This window comes from Acipenser ruthenus, chromosome 5 (genome assembly GCF_902713425.1).
Source record: "Acipenser ruthenus chromosome 5, fAciRut3.2 maternal haplotype, whole genome shotgun sequence".
Lineage (NCBI taxonomy): Eukaryota > Metazoa > Chordata > Actinopteri > Acipenseriformes > Acipenseridae > Acipenser > Acipenser ruthenus.
In genome coordinates, this window is record NC_081193.1 from 23,838,715 (window position 1) to 23,865,013 (window position 26,299).

General features: G+C 37.2%; 1 protein-coding gene across 1 annotated transcript in view; it reads right to left on the minus strand.

Moving 5' to 3' along the window:
- Positions 1–2,165: 2,165 nt before the first annotated feature.
- LOC117402222 (phosphofurin acidic cluster sorting protein 1-like) overlaps positions 2,166–26,299 on the minus strand; it is a 116,728-nt gene continuing 92,594 nt past the window's right edge. The window contains exons 15-24 of the mRNA XM_059023853.1: positions 25,903–26,009; positions 24,439–24,593; positions 23,776–23,886; positions 20,804–20,906; positions 17,357–17,399; positions 16,123–16,165; positions 13,296–13,434; positions 10,702–10,925; positions 10,050–10,163; positions 2,166–8,848 (exon numbers count right to left, since the gene is read on the minus strand). Coding sequence (XP_058879836.1) covers positions 8,733–8,848; positions 10,050–10,163; positions 10,702–10,925; positions 13,296–13,434; positions 16,123–16,165; positions 17,357–17,399; positions 20,804–20,906; positions 23,776–23,886; positions 24,439–24,593; positions 25,903–26,009 — 1,155 coding nt within the window. The 3' untranslated portion in view covers positions 2,166–8,732. The remainder of the gene's footprint in view (positions 8,849–10,049; positions 10,164–10,701; positions 10,926–13,295; positions 13,435–16,122; positions 16,166–17,356; positions 17,400–20,803; positions 20,907–23,775; positions 23,887–24,438; positions 24,594–25,902; positions 26,010–26,299) is intronic.

Sequence of the window (26,299 nt, forward strand, 5' to 3'; positions counted from 1 at the left end):
ACTCTTCTTATTCTTCCTCGGGGGAGGAGAAGAAGGAGAGACAAAAGAAGATGAGGAAGACGGTGAAGACGACTTCCTACGTGGGCTTTCCTGTGCGTGTAGTCTGCTCTCCTTTGGCACAGAGCCATGGGGTGAGCGCCCTCTCTACCAGAGCGTGATGGGGAAAGAGCGCTATGCAGGGATGAGGGATGCAGAGCACTCTGTAGAGCTGTGGGAGAGACGTTTCTCTAGCGGACCCTTGGTGAAATGCACAGAATTCGCAGATACGGCGGTTCACCAGTGCCTCCTTTGCGTGCTCTGGCCCCAGGCTGGAACAGCATCTGCAGTGCTTGTCCTCCACAGGCAGGCATTGTATGTCTCACAGGGATAAAACTAAGGCATTATGCAAATAGCAAGCAATGTACAGTAAGAATGTACAGGTGCTTCCTCAGCTGTGAAAAGACAGCAACAGGGCTGTTCAAGACCCAATAAGACCTGCTTGGTACCAGAATGGGGATGTAAACACTGGTCAGTAGCCGGTCAGAACCGGGATGGTACAGGGTCGGTACTGGATTGGGAACGAAGCAGGTTGGTGTCCTCGATACTGGTATGGTACGGGTCCACTTGGTTCGAAGTTACCGCGCGTAACAATGTACAGGGATGCCCACCTCTGCAAGCTACTGGCAAAACCACTCAGTCAGTACCCACACGAGCCTGAGGGAAGCCTGCTTAGAAAGAGTAACAGCCCTCGTAATGGTGATGCAGAGCGGTCACCAAAACGACATCAAGAAGCTGTGGCAGAGATTGCAAGCAAACACAGCCAAACAGCCTCTTGGTCCTGCGCAGCACTGCTGAACCACTGACAGGCCTGAGCTACTGCAGCCTACAGGAAGAGCTCAAAGTCAGCTTACTTGTATTGCTTGATCCCTGGGAAGGAGCGACTCAAGCCGCTGGCTTCACACGGGGCACAAGGCCGCAGTGGGACGTAACAAACAACAGGCTGCAGTGCACAAAAACTCATTATTAGGAAAACTAATACAACGATTATTCTCAGTATCACATATATTTGATGTAAAACGCAATAAATGAGAATATAAGGCAGAAAAAGTAACAAGTACTTATCTGAACTAGGCTCTCCTGTTTCAGGTCAGCCTGAAAGGAAAATGGCACCAAGATCTGTGAGTGCAGTATTTTTATGCCCTCAGGGGCGGGCCATGACTGTGTCACAGGCTCGGTGAGCAGCTTTGATATATCTTATTCAGGTTCCGGGTCTTTAGGAGGCAAATACCCATTTGACAAGCCTGCGTGTAGTCTGTGAAAATGGAAAAAATAATATTTCTGTCATACAATAATACAATTACTTAAATTATACAAACTGTCTCGTAAATTTGGCCGAAGCCAAAACGAGAATAAAGTAACTCCAGCCGGAGCTATTGCAGCCTGGGGGAAGAGCACAAAGTCAGCTGACTTACATTGCTTGATACCTGGGAAGGGGCGACTCAAGCCACCGGCTTCACATGGAGCACAAGGCAGCAGAGGGATGTAACAAACAACAGGCTGTAGTGTACAAATACCTGTAAAACTAATACAGAAATTATTTGTAATATCACATGTAATTTGTGTAAAACACAATAAATGTGAAAATTTGTAACAGGTCAATTCTTGAAAGGATAAATGGCGCTGAGATCTGTGCGCGCAGTTCTTTATACCCTCGGGGATGGACATGACTGCGTCACAGAGGCTCGGCCGAGCAGCTTTGTTACATCTTATTCAGGTTTTGGGTCTTAAAGGGGTTAATACCCATTCGGTAATGGTTACATTTCGTACTTGCAAGGGAACAGCGACTACCTACAAGTGGGCTTACTGGCTGCTCTGAGTGGGTGAAATTTGGCTTGTATCCTATACAGCATGTTTAAATGAGAATTAAACAGTATAACTTATTTTAATATGACATCAATTCCATCTCCTACAAAGATATTTAAAATGTATCTCAATCATATTAGGATCTTCTCTTATATACAGTATCTTAAAACAGTATGAATAAAATATTTAAACAATACAATATACAGAAGATAACATGTTTTACATGCTCTTTCCTAGAGGTACCACTTTGGGACTTCCATAAAATAAAAGGATAAAGAAGGGGGGGTGGAGGGTTTAAGATTCAATAAAACGGCAACTTGGAAGGTTAAAAATCTTTTAATAAACACAGTTGCTTGTGAGAGCATGGAAAGAAACAAACAATATAAAATGTCAATACAGATTTACATCCATCTAAAACATGCAAAGAATAAATCCATGTTTTGTTATGCCTTTTAATTTTTATATTAAGTGGCAAGGTTACAAAAAAAAAAAAAAATACTGTCTCATAATTCAAAACAAGATTTGTGCAAAGATGCCTGTCATCTACATTAAGAACAGGCAAGCCCAAAGTTAAATAGAAATTTAAAAAAATGTCCAGCTTCCTAAAAGAAAAAACACTCTTTTAATACAAGGGTGGTCTCTGATGTCCCAGAGTTAGTGCTTGAAACTGATGTATTTAAATGGTCAAAATGGCAAAAACAAAGTTAACTGTTCTGCTAATGTGCTACTGTCTGGTACATGTTTTCTAAATGAATGTACAAGTACATAAAGGAGTAAACACTTTGAGTCAAATTAACATACCATTATAAAGATGTCCAACACAAATAATGCTATTAATAGTTCACCACAGTACTAGCCACATTTCTTAAGAGCTGCCTGGGATGTTTTTAACCTAATCACACACCCACATCTGAAACAGCACAGTATCCCCCTAAGCAAGCATTTTTTATTTTCATGGCAATTTAGAATTGAGAATAACGATTGCCCCCAGCCACCCTACTCTCATAGTAATGATCAAGTTAACAGCAGGTAAAGGTTAAAAGCAGTCCACTTCAATTGCTGCACCGAATTTCAAGGGCGTGAGCATTTCTCTAGCGGATCGCTCAATGCAAGGAGGGGTGCAGTTTTCTTGTACTTTTATACTCTAATGTAGAATGCTTTTTGTGTTTGTATTATATTTATTAAAAGAGTATTTCCAACCCCTGTTATTTGCAAATTACAGTACATAAGATTAAAAAAAAATGATATGACATGACTTGTATCAGAATTTAGAAATTAAGAATTTTAAATGTTTAATTATCTGTCCTTTTTGGCACCGTATATCCCAGTGTGCTGATCAATTCAGACTTTTTTCCTTCACAAAGAAAGTGTAAATATTGTGTTAATGGTCAAGCAAGGTTATAGTGATGCTTTTTCAAAATGCAAACAAAAAAAAGGTTGCCCCCCACCCCAAAAGCTTATCTCTAGTAGGTTACCCGGTGCCAAGTGTCTTTTGTGCAAGTGAATCCCAATAAAGCAAGAAATGCCAGGTGAAAATGAAAAGTAAAACCCCTTTCACACTCTCATGCTCTACCCGGGTCAGGACCCGGTGTCATGCGGGTCGGGTACATGACTTCTCACTGTTTTTGATAAAGCAGGGTTGTCCTGGGTGACAGATGCAAGTGCACAATACGAGTATCAATGCCCTGGAAACAGCTTGTTACTGACGCTTCCATCCAAGCTTCTCTGGATTGAACCGTCTGCCCAAATGCTGATTAGATTAAATGTTTCTTCATCCCTGCTGCAATCTGACTCATGCTTGTCTCAAGCAAAAATATGGCTAAACAGAATAAACAGAAATGTTCCTTGTGGAAGTGAAATCTTCACGCAGGCATGGCTGTTTGTTATTGCGTCGGCTCACGAACGGCCGTCAAGCATTTTGTCTCGCTCAACCCGGGTCAAAGCGTGTCAGTCCACATCCTGAGGTGGGTCACTTGGACCTGGGTCCGACGCAGGTACATGGTTTCACACTACACAGGATTGTGACCCGGGTAGCCAGGACCCAGGTCCGGACCTGGGTAGGAGTGCCAGTGTGAAAGGGGCTTAAGTAGTGGTTTGGTTTTTAAGTGTTACTATAACATTAAGAACAGAAGCTTAAAAATTAATAAGCATTTATAAACATGTTATTGAAGATGTTAACATTTATAAAGATGTAACAGTTTATTACAATATATTTTTAATGACACTACAAATGAAAAGCTTCTATGTCATGTTATAAAAAAAAATAACACAGCATTTCTATAGCCTTTCATTAATAATGTTCTATTACTGGTTTTAACACCTTTTTATAATACATTATTATAAATTCAAAATGATCAATTACTTTGGCTGCCTCTTGAATCTCACATTAGGGCAAATATTTTTCAAAACTGTGGTTAAAATCTTAAAATCATTCTCCCAATAGGCCTGTAAAAGGGATACTGTGCTTTAAAAAAATCAAATACAAATATTTAGAAGACGGTTTAGTGGTAGAAAGAAATGGTTAACATCCGATTACTATAAATCGGATAATGTAAAATGACTTTTAATATAAATTAGTAGCAGCAAACACATTTGGGAGTTGCAGCCTGTAGTGTTACGCTTGTTTAAAAATGCCATTTAGATTTCTACTGGCTTAATCATATCAGGCTCACATGAGTAACAATATCACAAGCAACAGTCCAGGTAGCACCATGACAAATCAGATTCTGGGGCAGGCATGGGCTAATCTGGTCCTGGAGGGCCATCCTATACAAGGCTAGATAAGACCATGTGAACAAGCAGCCCACCCCTGTTCTGGGGGTGTAACCAGTATCTCTAACCACTGTGCCACACACTTTCTTTTTTCAAATCGACCCAAAGTGATTCTCTCAAAAATATTTTAAAACAACAACAATCGCGCATCCGAAAAGCAAAAAAAAAAAAAAAAAAACCCTACATCAATTCAAATGTTACACAAACTTCTCTCTTAAAATATCAAGGCTGCAGTATCCCCTCTTCTCAATCGTAATTTCAATACAAACTTCAAAAGATAAAAAAAGGGGGGGGGGGGGGGGGTCCTCTTTGCAGAGTGCAGTCTATATAAACTTCCTAGTTTAAAAAGTTGAAAGTCCCACATTGGTATAATTCATCACAGGCAGTTTTTAATGCAATCTACAGGACCAGGGAATGTACCAGGATTGCATCAACTACTGTACTCATTTTAGGGGTCTTTCCAGGATAACCAAGGACAGTTGGTTAATGCAATCTAGGGTGTTTCCCCAGTGCTGTAAAATACACCACAAATTACAATTGGTGTATGCTGGAGGGAGTAAAATTCAACCCCTAAGACTTTCTGCAATGTCAGTTTACAGGACTGCAATATCGCCTCTGTGGCACTAAAGGGGACCCATTAAATAGCCCTCTGTAATTAAAAAGCTGCTGGGCAATAAAACCACACATCTAAGCATTACAAAAGTGTCCCAGGTGCTTAATAATTTAATATACATCTTGGATTATATCGAAATGATGGTGCTGCCTTAACTATTTGATTTTATTCAGGCCAGGATGTCTGAAACCCAACAAAACAACATCTAAAAAGGCCACCGATGTCAATTCCGGCATAAGAACGCAACTTGAAAATAAAACGTCATGCATCCGCTACAGCAGAACAACTTCTAAAAAGTGTTAAGACTTAAAAAGGACCAAAAGGAGACTCTGCTCCAGTTTATTCAGACTTGAAAATGGGATACTGCACTTGTTGTCTGAAGTAGCCACAGTGATTGTGGAGAATAAACCCCACGGTCTCACAGCTTATTAAAAAAGAAAAAAGACATCCGACCCACTCTGTGTCTGGAGAGGAGAGGTACAGAACAAGAGGTCTTTATGCTCATGCATATTCTCCCACAATAATTGTTATATTCTTTTACAATCAGAGAAAGTTTTAGTAGTTTTTACTTCTTCAAACAATCTGTTTTCACAGCTGAATCCAAGATACAAATTTCAAAGTGATAATTGATAGAACTCTGTCCATGTCCTATGACTGACCAAAGCCAAAAAGCTTTAATTAATTTGCAAGTATGAAACATAATCACTGAAATATGAATGATATCCCAAAACTACTGTAAACCATGCCCACCTGTCATGAAGATAAAACCTAGATACCTAATCAGGAATGCCACACAAAATCATGAGACATATGCCTTACACTGAAAAGAGATCATGGAAATATACTGTACATTGATGGATTATTTAAATTAAGAAAATAAAGGAGAAGTTTGCAGCAAACTCTCCAGACTGCTCTCTTAATTTACCACCTTCTCTACAGGCATCGGAAATGAAGGGGCAATAAGGATCAAACTCTTAAAAGACCAGCAACAGGTTGTTCATTTCATTAAGGGCATCTATTAGTTACTTGGTTTTCCATCCATGAACAAAGATATTAAAGCTTGTTGAGCACATTTGCTAGGCTACTCATTAAACAGGCCTGCGTTGAGTGTTCAAAACATTTTGTGCTCATTTGACATGCATACCTGGTTCAAGCATTAACTACCAAGCCAGCAGATAATCACAGCATAAACAAGGAGCTGCATGATCAGAGACTGGAGCAAATCTAGGTCAGTTGTTTTTCTTATTCAACCAATCTTGTTGATAATTGCACATTGTAAACTCAACACCCTAGGAGCTGCTGTAGCAATACCAGTGTGGATGCAAGAAATGACAGCTGTAGGTCAGTTGTAGGTCATGTTATCTATCCATCCAGCGTCTATGGATGCTAAGCATACTGAGAGCATGCCCTGAAGACATGGGATAGACATATATACATATAAATGTCTTTTAATTACTGTATGGCCTCTAGCAGTAGCTAAATGCATGAATTAGATCATATTTCTAAAATAGGTGGTATAGTGCAGGGGTGTCCAATCCAGGTCCTGTGTCCCTACTGGTTTTTGTTCCAACTGTGCCCTAAATTACTTAATTAGAACAATAATTGGTCCAATTAAGTAATTTAGGACACAGTAGGAACAAAAACCAGGAGGGACAGCGACCCTCCAGGACCAGGATTGGACACCCCTGGTATAGTGCATACAAGGTGCTGATGAAGACCTACAGAACCGGTCAACTCATAAACCCCACTCCCCCTTATTATTTCCCTTTATAGGAGGTGTGTGCTCTAGTGGTTAAAGAAACAGGCTTGTAACCAGGAGGTCCCCGGTTCAAATCCCACCTCAGCCACTGACTCATTGTGTGACCCTGAGCAAGTCACTTAACCTCCTTGTGCTCCGTCTTTCGGGTGAGACATAGTTGTAAGTGACTCTGCAGCTGATGCATAGTTCACACACCCTAGTCTCTGTAAGTCGCCTTGGATAAAGGAGTCTGCTAAATAAACAAATAATAAATGTTATTATTAAGAGTGAACTGTGCACATAGAAATGTATACTCAAAATAATATGAATACAGTGCTCCCCCTTTATAACGCTGCAGTCAGGAGCCACAGTTAAGAGACTGTGCTGTTAATGTTAGTAGTACTGACCTTATAACCTGTTCCGCAGTATAAAGGACAGCTTTATAAAGAGGGAGCAGTGTATAGGTTCTGGAATTAGTCCTAATGGTAACAACAACAACAAATAACAAAAAATAATTGATTTATACCAACTTTTGCTGAAATGAAATGGAGGGGAAAAATGAAAATGTACTCGAATTGAACTACTGTCTTCAGTTAGGTCAAAGTTAAAGACCTAACTGAAGCCGATTTAGATTCCTAATGCTTTGTCAACAAGAAGATTAAAAACAGGAGAAGGGAAAAGATTCTTCCTTTGCAATGACTTCGTTTTGAAACCACCACTGGTCGGTGTTGTGTGAATCAAGCTGTGACCAACCACACCAAGACACTTTAAAACAGTAACAGTGCTCCAGAGATTCAATAATAATAATAATAATAATAATAATAATAATAATAATAATAATGATAATAATAATAATAATAATAATAATAATAATAATAATAAAAAGTTCAGGTTTTGTAGGAATTAAACAGTGAACAGCTAGGTACTTCAATTTGGTGTTCAGCTGTAAGCAAAAGGAGAGCCCTAGTCGGTAAAGAAATTTTCCCCCAATTTCAATTTCCTGTTCAGTTCATCTCGACCTGCAGTGCTTATGTCAGTTCAGCCCTTCCTGAGGTTCCCAGAGTCTTCCATAAGAGTCTATCCGAGTGTCTTTTGTCACATGTTGATGCCACGCTTCTGTAGTCAGGTTCTGAATGCCAGCACTCACGTCAAAATCCTTTTTTTTTCTACATGTCCTACTCAAAGTTTCTGCATCTGTTTTTTTTTTTTATTATTATTATTTTTTTTTGCTTCTAATCCACAGTGTGCTTTAAAATAAAAAAAGGTATTTGCTAAAATCCTTATATTAAAAATGGCAGTAAGTAACATCTTTAAAAAAAAACATTTCTAACAGGCGAAGGAATCCCCTAGCTAGTGTCACAGCAGCAATCTTCTCTATATTCACCTCCTCCGCAATACACACACACACACACACAAACTGTCTTCCATTGCTCCGCTGCTGTCGTAACACAAATCCACTTTAGTTTTCACAGAAATAATAAAAAAAAATATTAATAATTAAAAAGTGCAAACAAAGCTGCCATGTTTAAATAACAATAATAGTTTTTTTTTCTTTCTTTCATGTTTTTCAGAGCAGCTGCATCCCCCCCCCACCCCCCCCCCCCCCAAAAAAAGAGATAAGTTGTTCTTTGCGTGTGTATAAAAAATAAATTAAGGACACCTTTTGAGGTTTATAATTTCCACAGGAAAACTGTATATTATCAAGTTGTTTTTCTGCCCCCTTTCTTTCTCTTTAAAAACTCCTTTGAAGTTCAGCTGCAGCTGGCATTACACTGGTTTGGTGTATCCCAATATTCCCACAGGGAAGTGCTTCACGTGAGTAGGCCACTGAGCAGCCAGCTGGAAAAACTTGACATCATTCCATTCCACACCATCGATGGAGACTGTAGGGAAGAGGAGGTAAGAGTTAAAAAGAGCACGCAGCCTGCCTTCATACCACTTTAAACTCAAAGTCAACCAAGGCTACAGATCGTGCTGTTGAGAGTAAAGTGTGATTTTTGTAATATTTTTCTCTTCTATGTTTGCTGTGCTTTGTCTGTGTATTTCCTTAAACTCAGTGTAAAGGCAAGCTTGTGGACAGTTACTGATACGGACACATTCCTTATTTGGGTAGGATATATGGAGGTTGTTGGTGTTTGGTACTCTTCTGTTGTAATCTCGTGTAGCAATACATCTTATTAGCAGGGCATATTGTGTCAAATGCATGCATTGTGTATGTTTATTAGAAGGACCAAGAGGCTACCAAAGCTGTAATGGCGAAGTTACAAAAGAAACAATTGTTGAAGAATGATGTGAACCACAGGCTAGGTATAAAAAGGCTTATATAGAGCTCCTTTGTTAGACCTGAGGAATGAGGACTACACACTTAGTTGTCTCAGAAATGTGCACTTTTGTGTAGACAATGCATAACAAAAAGGCAATTATGTCTATTTTGTATTTGCTTGCTGTTTTTGATGTTTCATATAGTATTAAACTGACTAATTGTTGTATTGAGCGAATCATTTTGGGTTAATAAAATAAGACCAGTGAGCCAGTAACAATGTCCACATACTGATCAAGCCAGTCTAAACATGCTTCACCTGTTATTCAAGGTGGGATAAAAAAAAAGAAAAATCAATATTTGATTTAAGATTCTGCTAGATGACAGGCACACTGAAATGCAAACAACTGATTTTCCAATACATCCCATGGGAGACAAGCAAGCAAGGTGAAAGGCAGGCAACACTAAAATACAGAAATACATATGCAAATTACAACCACAAACATTAACAGAAATACAATAAAGAGAGCAATACAATCTTTGGCTCAACGATTACATTCTCTAACTGTTTAACTTTAGCTGATCATTTATTATGAATGACATTTAAAAAATCAGTAAAACTCACAACTGTTTTATAGTAAATTTGGTGAATTACTATAAGCAAATGGTACCTGTAATTAAGTGTTAAACCAGAAGGTGGTGCTATTGCACGTAAAGAGAGAGCTAGTTGTAACATCATCACAGCATTTTCAGTATTCAGCAATCATCCAACTGGTGCATGGAATATAAACCAGGTTCTGTTCTAAGGCTTTTGACAAATTTACCTTTAAGCATGGTGTGCTGGTGTTTGGCAGTGCAGATTAACCTGCTGATCCCATCAATCACCTGACTTTTTGAATCAAGCTCTTTCTCCTTGGGTTTCTTACTGAGGAATATTACTGCACAAAACAGAAGAAAAAGATTGTAAACACTGCACTGCTTACTGAACATACACTGAAAATCAGTTTTTCCACAGCAACCTGGTTTTGTTGGCCAACACTGTGTGGAGCAACCAAATCAGGCAACAAAATCAGACACATGGACATGGTTAGGAAATAACATCTGCCAACAACTTGTCGGCCAACAATGTCACTTTTTTGGTATGTTGGCAGACTTTTTAGTCCCATTGTAATAACAAAAATATTTTGCTCAACACAACTCAACCTGAATTCATTGGCATAACACTTTTAATTGGGTCATTAAAAAAAAAAGATCATCCCAGGGAAACGAAAAACCACTGTTCTGAATGGTGTGTTGATATGATGCATAAAGATCTTTGTACCCAAAACATTTTGTCAACAATGTCTGGTCAAAGTAATTTGGGTGTTACATATATATGGTGATGACCTGGGAGGTCAAATGGACTCAAATAAAAGAGCAGTGGACTTCAATAATGTCATCAGCACCAGTACTGGGTATTCTAGCGTCACGTCTCACCCTTTTTGTTCTTCTCCTTGGTGACCACGGTCATGGACATGGTGGCCGGGGCTGTGAGCTCTCCGCTGTTGGGGATCCGGCTGACCTGGAGGGAGCGGAAGTTGCTCTTCAGAGTATTTTTCATGCCCACGTCCCGCTTCTCCCCGTCCTTCTTCTTCTCTGGCCCCTGCGAGGTCCAGTAGTCCACCTGCAGTCCCATCACCTCTCCCCCTAAACCCGGAGAGCTGCCAATAAAATACACAAGCAAACAATGAATCCCTGAGGAGAACCAGGCTAAAATCTACTGAGAACACATTCTAATGCACAATGGCAAACAAGTTGTGGTAATTTCTTGTTAAATTGATATTGCTGGATTGATATGGAAGGCTGTTTATTATTGTGCATACTTTGATGGCAATGTTGTTTTGCACTGTATGGGCAACTGAATTTGTTTGGAAAAGCTGAAATGAATGTGTGCAGTGTTATTAACATTAATTATCGTAGGAAATTAAAGTTTTCTACATATATTAATAATAATAATAATAACAATAATAATAGTAATAATAATAATAATAATAATAATAATAATAATAATAATAATAATAATTATTATTACTACTAATGGCAACATACAGTACAAGAAAGAATCAGTATAAAAATATTTGTAAAAGACACTTAGGGCTGTATTTTGATCACAGCGCAAATGCGAGTGCAAGCACGAATGGGCTTGCTCCCGATTCTGTGACGCATAAATGGAGTGAAGACGTAACTCCCCCCCCTGCGCTGAAATGGTATTCTGAAGACATGTCTTGTGCCGTTATAGAGCGCCTGCCCCTCGCCACGGGTCGGTATAAATTTCGGTGCGTGGTATCATTAGCATATTCGCCGAAGCGATTCTGATGACAGTGCAATGGGATCCCAAATAGACAATTGAGCACTGTGTTAAGACCCGCTGAAACCAGGTTTATTTAGTGCTGCAATCAGGAACTTTAACAATTGAAAACACTAGAAAAAGCAAAGTAGTCCTAAGTAGCAACTGCATGCATTTGGACTGACATAGAAAGAGGAAATCAAAGAAAGAAAAGAAAAAAAGATACTAACAATATTATCCATAAATTAATAATAAACAAATATATGAATTAAAAAAAAAAAACTATTTTGCAGATACACTGAAGTACTACATTTATTTTTCACAAGGACTGTAGCAATTTATTTTCATGGCAGTTATAACAAGTGAAAATATTTACATACAGTATATGGAGAGCAGCATAACTGTATCTGTATGTGTACGTCTGTCCTTCCTTTCCCTGGTTGTTGCTAGTGCTGTGTGTGCATGCGTGTAACATGTGCAACTGCGAATGAGTTAACTGCTGTGTAAACTTGACAATGTATTTGCTTTGTTTACGCGATTGCCTAATAAGTCAATATTAAATCGGCAGACCTGAAACCACATATCGGTTTGGTTGTCTGATAATGTACGAGCTTAACTGTTTAAAACAAAATAACGAATTAGAAAATGGATCAAGATTTCCTTTAACCTGATGAATACGAGGGCTTAAATCTCTGATAAAGGATCTCGAATATGATCTTTCATACTATTTTTAATTACTGTTCCAAATCAATCCGCTCGAAAATACGTAAATACAGTATTCGTGTATTTTACCATTTGCCTGCTTGTTGAAAGAAAGTCTCCATTCTTGTAATGGACACGCACTACAATGTCTGTCAATGTAAAATATTCTGCTTCCTCGCTGTCCTATCTATTTAAATTTAGTATAGGAAATAAAGAAAAAAAAAAAATAAAAAAAATCGAGGGAGCGTTTGCTGTTAGCGGCAATACAGTAACCACAATACTATGGCAAACAGTCTAGGGTTTGAATGATGAGATGAAATCAAACAGCAGTCTGATTAGTTTCAGCAACGTTATTTAAGCATATCACAGTAACAACACAGGCACGTCGCGTCTCTTCTAAAGCCAGGAGGAGGTTTTGACTTTATGAACACACACTGTGAACAAGTAACTGAACAAACAGCACAATCAGGACTAACACATACTTTTAATTTTTAATTACGAAAGCTTTTTATTTATTTTGCTGATAAAATGTTAGGACCTAAAAGTATCTTAAATACTGAAAGTACACAAATATACGAACATGCACTCAAAACCATGTTGGGCTGCGGGAAATATTCCATGAGAACTTAAGCCCTGAATATAAGCCATTGTGCATTACAAGCTCAGAGGGAACTGGGTCCTAGGATACATTTGGCACATCCACCCCATCATTGATTTTAGAAGGTATTATTTTTACCAATCAATTACAAATTGAAAGAAAATATATACGTTTGGATAATTATTTTCAAGTGATTTTGAGAGAAGGAAAAGCAGATAAACGTAATGGGTTGGTTTCCAACACACTGTTCATTATTATTTTATTTTTTAAGCTTGCAAAACAAAAGAACAATCTTAATTCGTATGCGTTTGTCTGCAATGAATAACTACATCTATATACTGTATGAGACATCGCAGACAGAAAGCGGTCATGTAATAAAGCAGTGTGTTGAACTTGCTAAATGCAGCATTGGGCGCTGCTGTTGTTAAGAAGCAGGAGACGTACCCAGCTCCGGACAGTCCGCTGGAAACAGACGGGGACGGGGGTGGGGTGCCGGTCATCTCTTTCCCATGTGTGCTGCCCACAGAGGCCGGAGGGGATGTCAGCAGATTAACATTGCACACTGTGGCATCATCAGAATCCACTTGAAGAAACAAAGAAATATTACAATTATCCACCATGCCATTGCCAGTGCTGCTGCAAACTCATTCAAGTCAATGACATACAATACAGGAAGTCGTGTACTGTATGCCACCTGTCAAAATAACAATAAAAAAAGAGGGATGCCCAAATGCACATGGGAAAGGTAGTTTGCTTTAGTTTTTTTTGTAGTTTTATTTTTTTTTTAAATGGGAAATGGGTGAAGTCAACATAAATTGAGTAACCATTTCCAGTGTTTTTCCTGTGTTTATTGGATATACACACCAATTCAATTTTTTGGTATCGGGGGGGGGGGGGGTATTGTATCAGTTTTTATCTGTTAAAACTGAAAATCAGAAGCTCTGCTTATACTGTACAATCATTTTGTTTTCATTGTAGACCTTTTTTTTATCATGTTTATAGTGTTATAGCTTTGAGGAGGCTTTAAAGGGGTTGTTTGTTTAGAATTACAAAGCATTTAGTTTCATTGAACAATAACAATCTACTTATTTATTATTGTATTTCAGTAGTCCGTCCCACCCCCCAAAGAAAACTGCCAACCCAATTCCAAGTCTGTGCTATTAAAAATAGACTCAAATGGGAAATAAGATTCTAGGACTACTAACATGGGCCTGGTCATTGATCCCTATTGACTAGTTTCAAAGACCACCCTAATTTTGTTCGGTTAGTGCAAATGAGGGTCTGGGCAATCAGCTATACTGCATACATCTTACTGTCTTAAAGAGAAACCGGGTGTATAATGGGTAAGACATATCAGTTATCCTAATTATTGTATTCAATAAACACTAAATGGATGGAATCCTTCATACCGGTTCAGAATGCTCCCCTCTCCTCTCAGACCATCATTGCAAAATGGTCTACTGACTTTATAACCAATCCTAAAAAAATGGGTGCTGCTTCAGCATCAAGCAGTAAAAACAAAAAGGTAATGAAATGTACTAATTTAAAAGGAGAAAGTGTCAAAATCAATACCGTGTCTGACAGTCCCATCAGATTACATTTTACAGGTGTAATTTCCATAGCCTTGTTTTGTTTATGTTGTTTGTAAGATTTATGGCTTTTTTAGCGCCTTTATCCTGATGAAATATGAGGCAATATTGTTATTCATGAACACAACACACTTTAGAGTTTCAGATCTACAAGACAAATTAAAAATTTAAAAAAAATCCACCTAGTGACCTTAATTTCCAAGAAAACAAAGCAAAATGCTGAAGGCCTGTATGACTTATTTAGAAAGTCTGTTGCAAAGCAGGGTATTAATAAATCTTCCCGAGATTGTGTTGTGAAGGCCTAAACTGATTTATTATTATTTATTATTATTTATTTCTTAGCAGACGCCCTTATCCAGGGCGACTTACAATTGTTACAAGATATCACATTATACATTATTTCACATTATACAGATATCACATTATTTTTACATACAAGTACCCATTTATACAGTTGGGTTTTTATTGGAGCAATCTAGGTAAAGTACCTTGCTCAAGGGTACAACAGCAGTGTCCTCCACTGGGGATTGAACCCACAACCCTCCGGTCAAGAGTCCAGAGCCCCAACCACTACTCCACACTGCTGCACATAATTACAAGATGCAATAATAATTAAAGCCATTCCTTGGAATCAAGGACATTTGAGAGGTGGTATTAGAGATCATGAAAGCCTTTTTAACAGCGCTGAATTCTAAGCTATTTACAGGCATGTGTCCATTGCATCCATATCATTAAATTTTTATTCTAGGCTGAAAGGACATATTGGACACAACTTTATGTTTGTCTATTTTAGATTTATTTTAAAGTTAAACCACATTTTTGTGACAGTTCAGCATTTAGTATATGTATATTCAGCAGCTTACACAATAAACTGTATAAATGTATTCATTAAACTGTTGCTCTATTCGAGTTTATGCTCTAGGGACCTCAATAATGGACATCCCTTCCCCAGACAGGGATCCTCCCATCCACACAAGGTGACCTTGACACAGCTGGGGCCGTGTGACCTCCATCTATCTCCCTCCCTCCCTCCCTCTAGCTTAGAGTTTGTTACATAACTGTATAACTTTATGAAAAATATCCCTGGATTTAGAAACAGCATTTTGAGTAAATGGATTCATGAAATGTATACCATGACATGTGAATGTTAGTCTATATTTATTCTACAGTTTGCTGCTTATTGTTATGGAAATGAATGATCTAAAAAACAGCGACGCATCTCATTACCGCCACCCTTGAAATAATTTGAATCTTGTGATTTAATGACCTATTTGTCCTTTGACAAAACATGTTTATAGTTATGGAAGGTATCCCAGACAAGGAATTAGAATGCTGTGCCATGGAAATGGACTGACCCATGTTGGAGAGGCATTGCTAAAGCACCATAAACAAAACGGAAATGCAGTGTGTTCAATGTAATACAAAGAGAACAGAAATGAGCATCCTTTTTTATTATTATTATTATTATTATTATTATTTATTTCTTAGCAGACGCCCTTATCCAGGGCGACTTACAATCGTAAGCAAATACATTTTTTTGCAGTAAAGGATTACTACTGTACATACATTAGAGCATTTTTATGTAAACTGTAATACGATCTGGCACTATTTACATCATTAAAATGTCTATACAAAAATGCAATATGCTTCATTATTTCATCAACATACAGTAACAGTCTTACCTGAGGCAGATAGATTCTGTTCCACAATCCCCACCTTTACCACCTGAGAAGTGAAAATGAATAAGGAGATTTATTGAAGAGATTTATTTCAATACTTCTATAAAAAAATAGTTACAGTTTTGCTGATCAAAGCTATCAAATAAAGATTCCAACTCAACTCGGCCGAATTCTTTGGAGACATTTCACCCCACTTGTGGTTGATGATACATAGTGTTCCGCGTTTTCGGTTTGCATCTTTAAAAAAAAATTCCGGGAATTTTTCAGAGTTTATTTTACATATATTAAAATAGGGATAAAATCAGTACAAAATTGTTTTTAATTGAAACAACGGTAAAAATCGGGGGAAAAATTCTCAGAAAGGGCTTAGGTCGGCCTCGTCTCACTGCGCATCAGCGACCCCTGTAGTCTTGCCGGGCTGTAGCTCTGAGGTGCCTGCATGGTGAGTCTGCAGTGTGAAAAAAAGCGGTCGGTTAATGGCACACGCTTCGGAGGACAGCGTGTGTTCGTCTTCGCCGCTCCCGAGTCAGCGTGGGGGTGGCAGCAGTGAGCTGAGCCTAAAAATAATTGGACATGCCAAATTGAGAGAAAATAATAAAATAATTGGCAATTACTAAATTTAAAATAATAAATAATAACAAAATAAAACCGCATTTTAATCATAATATTATATATTTCCTAGAAAACAGTACAGGGAAAATATTGACTAATAGACAAAAATCGGGTATAAATCAGTAAAAACCGACGTCCACTTAAAAAAAAAAAAAAAAAGTCCTTTAATTTTTTGGTAAAATTCGGAATAAACCGGAAACGCAGAACACTAATGATACATAAACCACATGTGATGGAGAAGAGAGTTTCAGGACAGTTGTTGTGTGCATGCAAAATAAGCACTGTGTACTGTGACTCATGGTGAGAATGTGCCTTATTGCCCATTCTGAAGACCTATGGTCCACACATGTTCTCCTATTTTAGAGACCCAATTTAAAACTCAATACTTCATATCAGCATAAACACAACTAGGCCAATAAGACAAAGGAGTTTAATAAAACTTACTTCACCTGGATTAGTAAATCGCAACCCAGCAAGCCCAATGGACACTTACATCACACGACTGATATAATCTATAAACTCAAATATTATTTTGATGCAGAGTACTGTATCTTGATTAGAGACAGATGTTCAGTAATGTTGTGTAAAATAGGCAAAAGTTAAATCATATCTTCTGAGATCTTACCCCAATAAAAGGGATGAATTTCTGACAGGAATCCTCATCAGGGCTGAGAACAGAAAAGAAAGAAGGAGAAATATCTAATTTTTGTTTCCAGAACAAGTCTTTGATTTGAGTCTTTGGTACGTTAGGTTTCCATAAATGCAATACAGATTTAAAAAAACAAAACAAAACAAAACACACATGATAAATATTCAGCCGCCATCTCTTTGAAGTGGTGTGAAAAAGAGATTATTGATTTCATGTGATAAATGAGATCAATGCGCAATCCTTACAACTGGTTTGGTCATTGTTTTGTTGTAAGGTGTGTGTGTTGGGAGGGAGAGGGGACGACGACAAGACGGCACCAAATTATTTCAGTATTTCTGGTATTATCATCTACAATCCATGGCGATTTGCAGTGATAATCAGCCTCCAGAGAAATATGTAACACAACTGGAGTCTTCAGTAAAAGCATTGTATTTTAGAACAAAACTGATGAGAAATGGACAAGCTGTGCGTAAGAACACGGTACAGCAGTCCAGCCTTTCAAAAAGTGATAGTGTGTCTGTGCCTACAGTAGCACCTCCACCATGCCCACCGTCTCTCCAGCTGTGTATACAGCTATGGCTTTTGCATCACTTAGAATTTTAGGATTGAGACAATTAAAAAAAATATATATATAAACAATAACTACTACATGAATATAATTTAGATATTTTATTTAACATCATGTAAAATTCAAAGAAAACTACAAAATGATATCATAAAAGTCTACCGGAAGCCATAATAGTAGTACAGTATTTGATGTTAGACTTTTTTTCGTTAAGCATATGGAAAAATACAAAGCGGTATATAATTCAATATGTTAACGTGACATTATTCAGCAGGTTTCATTCGACTTTATGGAGCAAAATGTGTTAATTCTATAGAGTGATGCAAAACATTTGGCCATAGTTGTACTTTTCAATTTGACAATGTTCCGGGGAATGTAAATGCTACACATTCTCGAGCTTTAACCAGCAGTCCAAACAGCTACTGCATGCTGAAGTATAAATCAACATTACAGCCTCTAAAAGCTAAGTGAAATATACTCTATTACATCAACATTACATTTAAATGCCTGCATTTGCTCTAATAGCAATCACGATGACCAAGACAAAATGTAAACTTTAAAATGACATTTGTGTAATACAGGCTTACAAAGGCTTTACATCTTTTTGTAGGTATACCAACAGCACTTAATTAAATGCATTATTCATTTGGATAACTATTCGTTATTACAAGTATCTTTTTCCAATAAAAATGCTATTTTTTTCCCCCACATACATTGAAAACCGCTTAATACAATCACTGGTTAACTGAATTAACTACATATTGTAGTCAAAAACTGCACTGCCTTTGCTATTCGCTCAAAACAAAATACTTTTGTCAGATTGTCCTGTACTCACACTTCTACGTAAAAAAACAAAACAAAAACTGTGTGTTACCCAAGGAGCATATCTAAGATAAAAAAAAGAAGTTGTTTTACCCATAAACCCATGTTAAAGCCGTCACCTGGTCCAGTTTCAGTGCAAAGCAGTAGGCAAGCGTCAAGTAACTATTTTCTATGAAGGGAATATTACCATTACTGACTTAAAATTAAATCTGTGCCTTATTGACACTCATGCTTTAAATGAAATATATATAAATCAGGGCTGATACATTATAACAGATTATAAATTCCTTTCTGTTCCATGGGACCCCAAATTACACTGGATGGACAAATTAAGAATAAGGTTTAAACACTGGAATAAAATACACAAATGCTCTCACAGCCCTCTAAAGCCAGATTTAAGACAGCAAACTTCCAGTTTGAATACTTAATGTTCCGAGGCTCCTATGAGAGATCTATTATTATTATTTTTAATCTTTAGGGCCTCCATCTGAGAGGAGAAGCATTTTTATTCTCCTAATCTCTGGAAGCAAAGTGTTCCAGTGGCCTAAGGAGGTTTAGTTTATGTGAGCACTGGGTGCTGATATCTTCATTCTCCACACTCTCAATTCCATTGACAACCGGCGCCATGGTATTTCCAATTACCGCTCACTGAATTAAAGAGACAAGTTAATAACTTGCGCATTTTAAACTCTCAGTATCTAACCCTTAGGCCCCTGAAAATGGGTACCGGCTAAAAACGTCACTCATGCATTTCTGTACACTGGAGACTGGATTAAGATCACTTGAATTAATTTAATGTATACCATTTAATTTGGTTACTGTTGATACCCTGAAAGCTAACAAATTTTCAGCACAGATGCTGTTACATAAATAAAACTACATTCAACCAAAATGCTTATATACTGTGCTTGTGAATAAACCCACAATATAAAATGATTAAACTATTTTCTATGGTGTATTGAAACACAAATTTGCAGCTTAATCCATATTATATCTCATTCTTTTTCACCTTCTCATGCTTTCTGCCAACAGCAGTGGTGCTGCAGTGAATGTATACACACTTATTAACAGAAAGAAAAACAAGACGCACTTGTGTGGTTCAGAAAAAAAATCCAAACCAATGCTGGGGAAAAAGTGTGAGTTTTACAGTGATAGAAAAGCAACGTGTGAAGGGGTTTAAGACCCAAAAAGGAGGACATTTGGAAGTAAAATTTAAAAACACAAAAAATTGTAAGATACCTGATATAAAACTCAAAATACAAACTTCTTTTCCTTGAATGCAAACAAAAATAAAAAAATAAAAAAAGGGAAAAAGCAACATGTAAAATTCTGTTATATTATATGTGGTTAAAAAGATGCTGCATCTTACTTCTGTAAAAAAAAAAAAAAAAAAAAAAAAAAAAAAAATACATCCTGCAAGGCGTTGCTTTCTGCAACCAGAACATTTCCCAGTTGTGGAATACACAGATCTTGAGAGCTAACGACAAATGAACCTTTGAAGATTAAGTTCAGATTGTTTTAAAATTGTTACAAAATACATTACTAGCTTGTTTTAATGTAATATTATTTTACATTTTTCTATGAAAGTAAAAAAAGAAAAAAGGTTAACAGACAATGTACAGTTCTTTTTTTGTTGGCAAATGGTTAATTATCAGGGGCTAAAGGTACACAGCCCATCATACAATTTGCTTCAGAACAATAATATTAATATTGGAAAAACAATACAGTACTGAACTGTATATTGTCTATGCTAAATTTGATATAAAAACAAAACAAATGATAAAACAGGATGCCACTGCATCATTCAGATACTAGGATGTGACTTGTTCTAGAAAGAATGGGTGTTAACCATGCCTCTGCACGTGGTACACTTCTCTTTCAAATGTCACTGTTATGATCAAGGCTTCAAAGCTCCAAGCAAGATTCATGCAGGGCGCAGGCAAAAAAAAAAAAAAAAAAAAAAACAGTCCTATGCAGATTCTTTATTTTGCAGCATGCTTTCATCTGACAAATTACGACAGACGAGATCTCCTTACCTCTTCTGTTTATAGGTGAGCATGGCCTCCGAGATAGGGAACTGATGGGAAACATTGGCACCCGCTATGTACTGGCTTATCCGACCTGCAATGTCGATGTTTTCTACAGAGATGAAAAAACAAAATAAAAAACAGTCTAGCGTGCCGTTGTGCGATCTCATAATGTCTCAGCCCCAACGTGAATCGCCAAGTTGAAACCTGAACTTGTATCCAACAAGTACTAGCAGTTTTGTTCGGGTAGACAAATGTAAGAACGTCTGCATCCGGGGCTAAGATGTATAAGGGATGTAAACGAGGCGGGGATGGAAATAAGGATCACATTGCATAGTGGTTTCAGTTTATTTTAATATGGGTTTAAATCAGTCACACTAAGCTTAGGGCTAGGGATGGGAATTTTAAACGTTTAAATGTATAAACTCTAAAAACGTGGTTAAACGTCTAACCGTATAACCGGTCACGTGCCAAATGTCACCTAATGCTTATTTTTTTATGCATTAATTTTAGTAATTTATCATCAGTAGTCGCGCATCAGACTGCTCTAGTGCCACAGTAAGGGCGGATATTATAAAAAGGAAGGGGTTTGGCAATTGCCTCCAAGTAGCTTTTCTAATTGGTGCAACAGAAAGATTGACACTGGGGCGGGTTTTATTCTCAGTTGATCCGGCACTTCATTGGTGCACTCTGTGTGTGTTCATGCCTGTAGTAGGCGTGGTATGGTATCAATTCCACGACGGGGTAGTAATGTTAATGACATGCATTTTTTCTGAGTTTGTTCTATATTTAAAATGGCATCTCTAAACAAAGGAAGCCACGTTTGGAAGTATTTAGGGAACGAGAAAACCGTAGTATGTAAATAATTATGCCAAACAAAATTCCGTACCACAAAAAACACAAGTTCAATGCTTCACAATTTGAAATGAAAAGATTCAGAATTATTGTGGATGGATCTACTGATGGCAATAAAAAGCAAACATCCATAACAACATTAGCTATAGATTTGGCCGAACAGGGCGTGATCACGTTATCCCCTATGAGGACAGTGCGTGTGAATCGTGAATGCTGCAGTTTTCGATGTAAGATTATCCCAATACTGTGCCGACTCATAAAACAATAACAGCGAGGCTGGAAAAACTTAAAGAAAATCATGTTGCAGCTGTTCATACAAAACTTTCAAAGGGAGAAAAAGTTGCAATTACCACAGACTCGTGGACCCCATTCCCCAATCTTCCCATAGGTGGAAGGCTTTTTTCACTTTAAATTGTTCTGTATGATTTTGGATATATATAAAAAGGAACATGTTCCTGTTTTTTTGTTGTTAAATAAACCTTTAGGAAGCACACTATACTAAAAACATTATACTATCCAAAAATGTTCAATAATATGTATGTATGTAGTTATATCTCCACTAGCAACTTCAATTACAACCATAAATATAAACATTTCAATATATACTTTGATGTGTACGTGTTTTTTTTTTTTTTTTTTTTAAATTTGTAGTCTTTGTAATGTTAAAACGTTATTTGCTTATTTACGGTTTATTTGCTTAAAAAATACTAACCAGGGCTGTCAGTATCAGAATGTAATATAAAGAGAGAGAGTGTGTGTGTGTGTGTGTGTGTGTGTGTGTATGTAGATATGGTTTAAACGTTTAAAAACTCTGATACTGCAAAACGTTTAAACGTTCATACAAATTTACCAAAAGCACATCCCTACTTAGGGCCTCTTCAGTTTGAACAGTTAAAGCTCACCCTAAAATGTGGAATAGATGCACTGGGAGTCTGACTTCTGTCCCTGGTAGATTCTGTCCCTGGTATTTCATAATCAGTTCCTTGGGTAAGATAACCCTATTAACCTTATACTGGCAATTTTGTTTTCAGGTAAAGATGTATTTATTTTTGTTTTATACAGTAATATGCCCACAGCACTGTTTTGTGACTCCTCCACAGCTACGCTTTGCCAGAGATGTTGGAAGCCTACTTATGGGTTATGCCTGAAAGCAACATTTTCAAAAGGGTAAAGAGCTGGAGAACATACCATGCCTTTTCCATCATTTTCATGACTTACTGTTGCTGCATCCTGTGTGCTACATATTGCTGAAAATGTAGTACTTTTAGTACTAGTATTTTTGTCCACATTTACTACTGCTATGCTAGTGTTTTCAGAGAAAATCTTGAGTTTCCCAATCTAAAATGTCATATCAACTGTGTGCAAATACAAGCTCTATTAGACATTTCCACAACAGCAGTGTTTGAAAGGGACTAATTCTATAATGCTTCAATGTTCTAATATAAATGTGCAAATAGGAAATAAGGCCCTTTAGAGAAGTGTAATCCTTTAGTCTCTCACCTCTATAATGGACCAAGCCAGATACATCTTCCACAGGCTGTATAACCAGCAATACAGATTGCTTCATGCTTCTTCTAACCCCATTATACTATTGCTGTTTAGTTTGACACATACACAGTGTTCTAGGAAGTGACACGTTGGTGTAGCTTTCCTCTGTAAACACGATACAAATCTCCAGTTCAAAAGTCTTCCTTATAATGCACTTAGAGGAAATGCATTGTAAAACATCAACAAGAATACAAGTCTCTTGAAAATGGTTCAGAATCAAAACCACAAATCACAACAGCCACAAGAGTTGTCAGCACAACATTGTTGTGACACAACATTTAACAACAGTTGTCAAAGGGGCCCAAATAATTTTTTCACCAGCCTGTAATTCATCTATTTGTTCGAAAATGGAAAAATACCAGTTACATTTTACAAAACTAGAACCAAACAATTAAGTATCAAAACTCAAAGTCCCCTAGCACCCCCAAGTTGTAACTTCCTCATTTTAACATTAACACGTTTTTAAATATCAGAAGAAAAAAAAACCATAGAGAATCAGGACCAATGAAAAAATAATCTGTGGCGACTTTTTTTTTTAATAGTACTAATGTATAATTATATTGATTATAATTATATACCTGAGGTTGGTGGTTCTGTTTTGCTGAAGATCTCCCTCCATGCTGCGTCCATAAAGATATTATTGAATTTGCTATCAAATGATGCCAAGTACTTGGCTAGTGGATGGCAGCCTGAGAAATGTAAAAGTATAAAGCCTCCATCAGCATCAAATGGTATGATTATAAATAAATAAAAAACTGACATACAGAAATAAGTCTTGACATAATCAACACCTTGCATTCCTACTACTGAAGCAACAAAATGTACTATTGTGTTATTTTTTCAGTATTAAAATAGAAAGCGTTACAACAGCTGTAAATGAGATTTAAACAGACAGGTTATTAAAAGAAATACAAACATTTTCAGACTATTACATGATTCGTTTTACAGATTTCAGTGCAATGTATGTGGGCTATATACTGTCAAGGGTTGTGAAGGATAAGTCCAACAGCATTTAATTCCCTAAAAAAAAAAAAAAAACTAAAAAAAAACACAACCCATAAAACAAGGAATTTAACTTGTACTATGCATGTTAGTTATACTAATGAGTTATACAAAAGGCATACATTATCGAAGAGATGCAAACACACGAATGTGCAAATTCACACATGCAGTGCAGGTTATGTGCATGCTGAACGTTATATACATGCACAGTGCATGCTGGTCACTTGTAATTGTCTTACCAATAGGGATGACGAGGAATCGGATGTAGTTGAGCCAGTCGGGAGTCTTGTTTGCCAGCTGTTCCACAAAAAACCTCAGGATAGTGCTCAGATAACTGTGATCTCCAGCCACAGCCACTTTTATTGTATGAGGCATTTGGGAATTGCAGTTACAGCTGCAAAGACAGATTGATAGTTTTATGTTTTTTTAGATATGGCATTGTAGGCTGGGAGGTCATACAGCGATGGCCAACTTGTAAAAAGAAAAGGCATGCTGCCTTATATGTCTTTGCAATATTTATTATTTCTGTTGATTAAAATTAACAAACATTTCATCACACAACAGCTAGCAAGCTCTCCTTTTTTGGGGATCATCATTTAAACACGTTCATGGTTATCAAAGTAAGAACAATAATGAGAGAACAAAAGTCTGCAGAGTGTATTGCAAAGCTGCATACTATTGTCTATGTATTTTAATGATGTATAATACACATTTGTATTTCAAAAACCCCTTTGTTATAAAGTAGAGAGTGGACTATCATTCTGTACGCAGTAGAGATACGGTCATACATAATAAATACAACGCTGCATTTTTGTAAAGTTCATAAAATGAGAAGGATTTAGTATTATATCATAAATAAATATAAATATGAATTTCCTTTTAAAAATAAAATATCAATATATACTTGAAGTGTGAACAGTTCCTTTTTATGTAGTTGATTTCCACATGAAGGGCTCAAATAAGCTATTATTTTTCTATTTCTACTTCAATAATTTTTTTAATGACAGACAGCATTTGGGACACATTATATTTGCTGCTTATTGATCTCTCTAAATATATTCAACAGCTGTTTTGAAGTAGGCTACTTTTAGAATAGTGTGACGCGGCATCAGACTCTAAAACAAATATTACTTTAAAAGTGGAACCAGGGATGTACTTTTCCTGGTATCATATCTGGCTAAGGGGTCTATAATAATGTTTGTAAAGGGTTGTTTAAGTTATCTGGCTATTTATGCAAGCCACTTTTCTCCCAGTGAACGACAGCTTGGCTTGAAGAACTTTAAAATTGTTTTTCTTTCTTTAGCTTTCGTAAAGTTGTGGAGTTGGGAGATTTTCCACTCTTCACCATATTATTCTGTTAACTGTTCCCCCAGTCTAAGTACAGTAGGCTTGTTTACTGTAGGTCTCGGCACAATAGGAGTTGCAATTAAAATTCACAGTTCATCAATATGACTGCACTCTCCATCTATCAACACCCACTGTATAGGCACATAGGAAGCCCGACTACAGGTACTATGCTGGTTTTGGAAACAATTAATTAGAGATTCCTTAAGAATAGTGCTTAAAAACAAAAACAATTAGAGCATGCTTATGAGTGTGAAGTACATGGAGCTGTGTTGCAGCTGCAATGTTTCTTTAAACTGAGCAGAGAGAAAAGGAAGAGATACAGGCTTTTATGCTGCAAGGCTCTGGGGTTTACTCACAATCTCTGGATCCTGGTAACAATAGTGTTAAACGCTGCCTGAACGTCCACCACTGAACACGTGGAAACAATCGGCTGATTTTGCTCATGTAGAATCTCAGACAAATACTGGAACAGGGAGCAGAAAGGAAGATCAACCACAATTTAGTTAAATAAATCAAATCAAATGGCTTAATAAGGGTGCCAGTAGGGTCTGTCAGGAAAGAAGAGACATTCACGCAAACATTGTGGCATTTAGACGTCCAGCCGTTGGTTCGTCTTCAAACCACAATCAACACAAAACAATAAACATATTCTTCAAAAACAATAAATGTATTCATCCAAGTGCTAACAACACATTTTTGTAATGCTGTCAAAACTCACATGCCTTCACTATTATTCAGGAAACCGGGCAATGT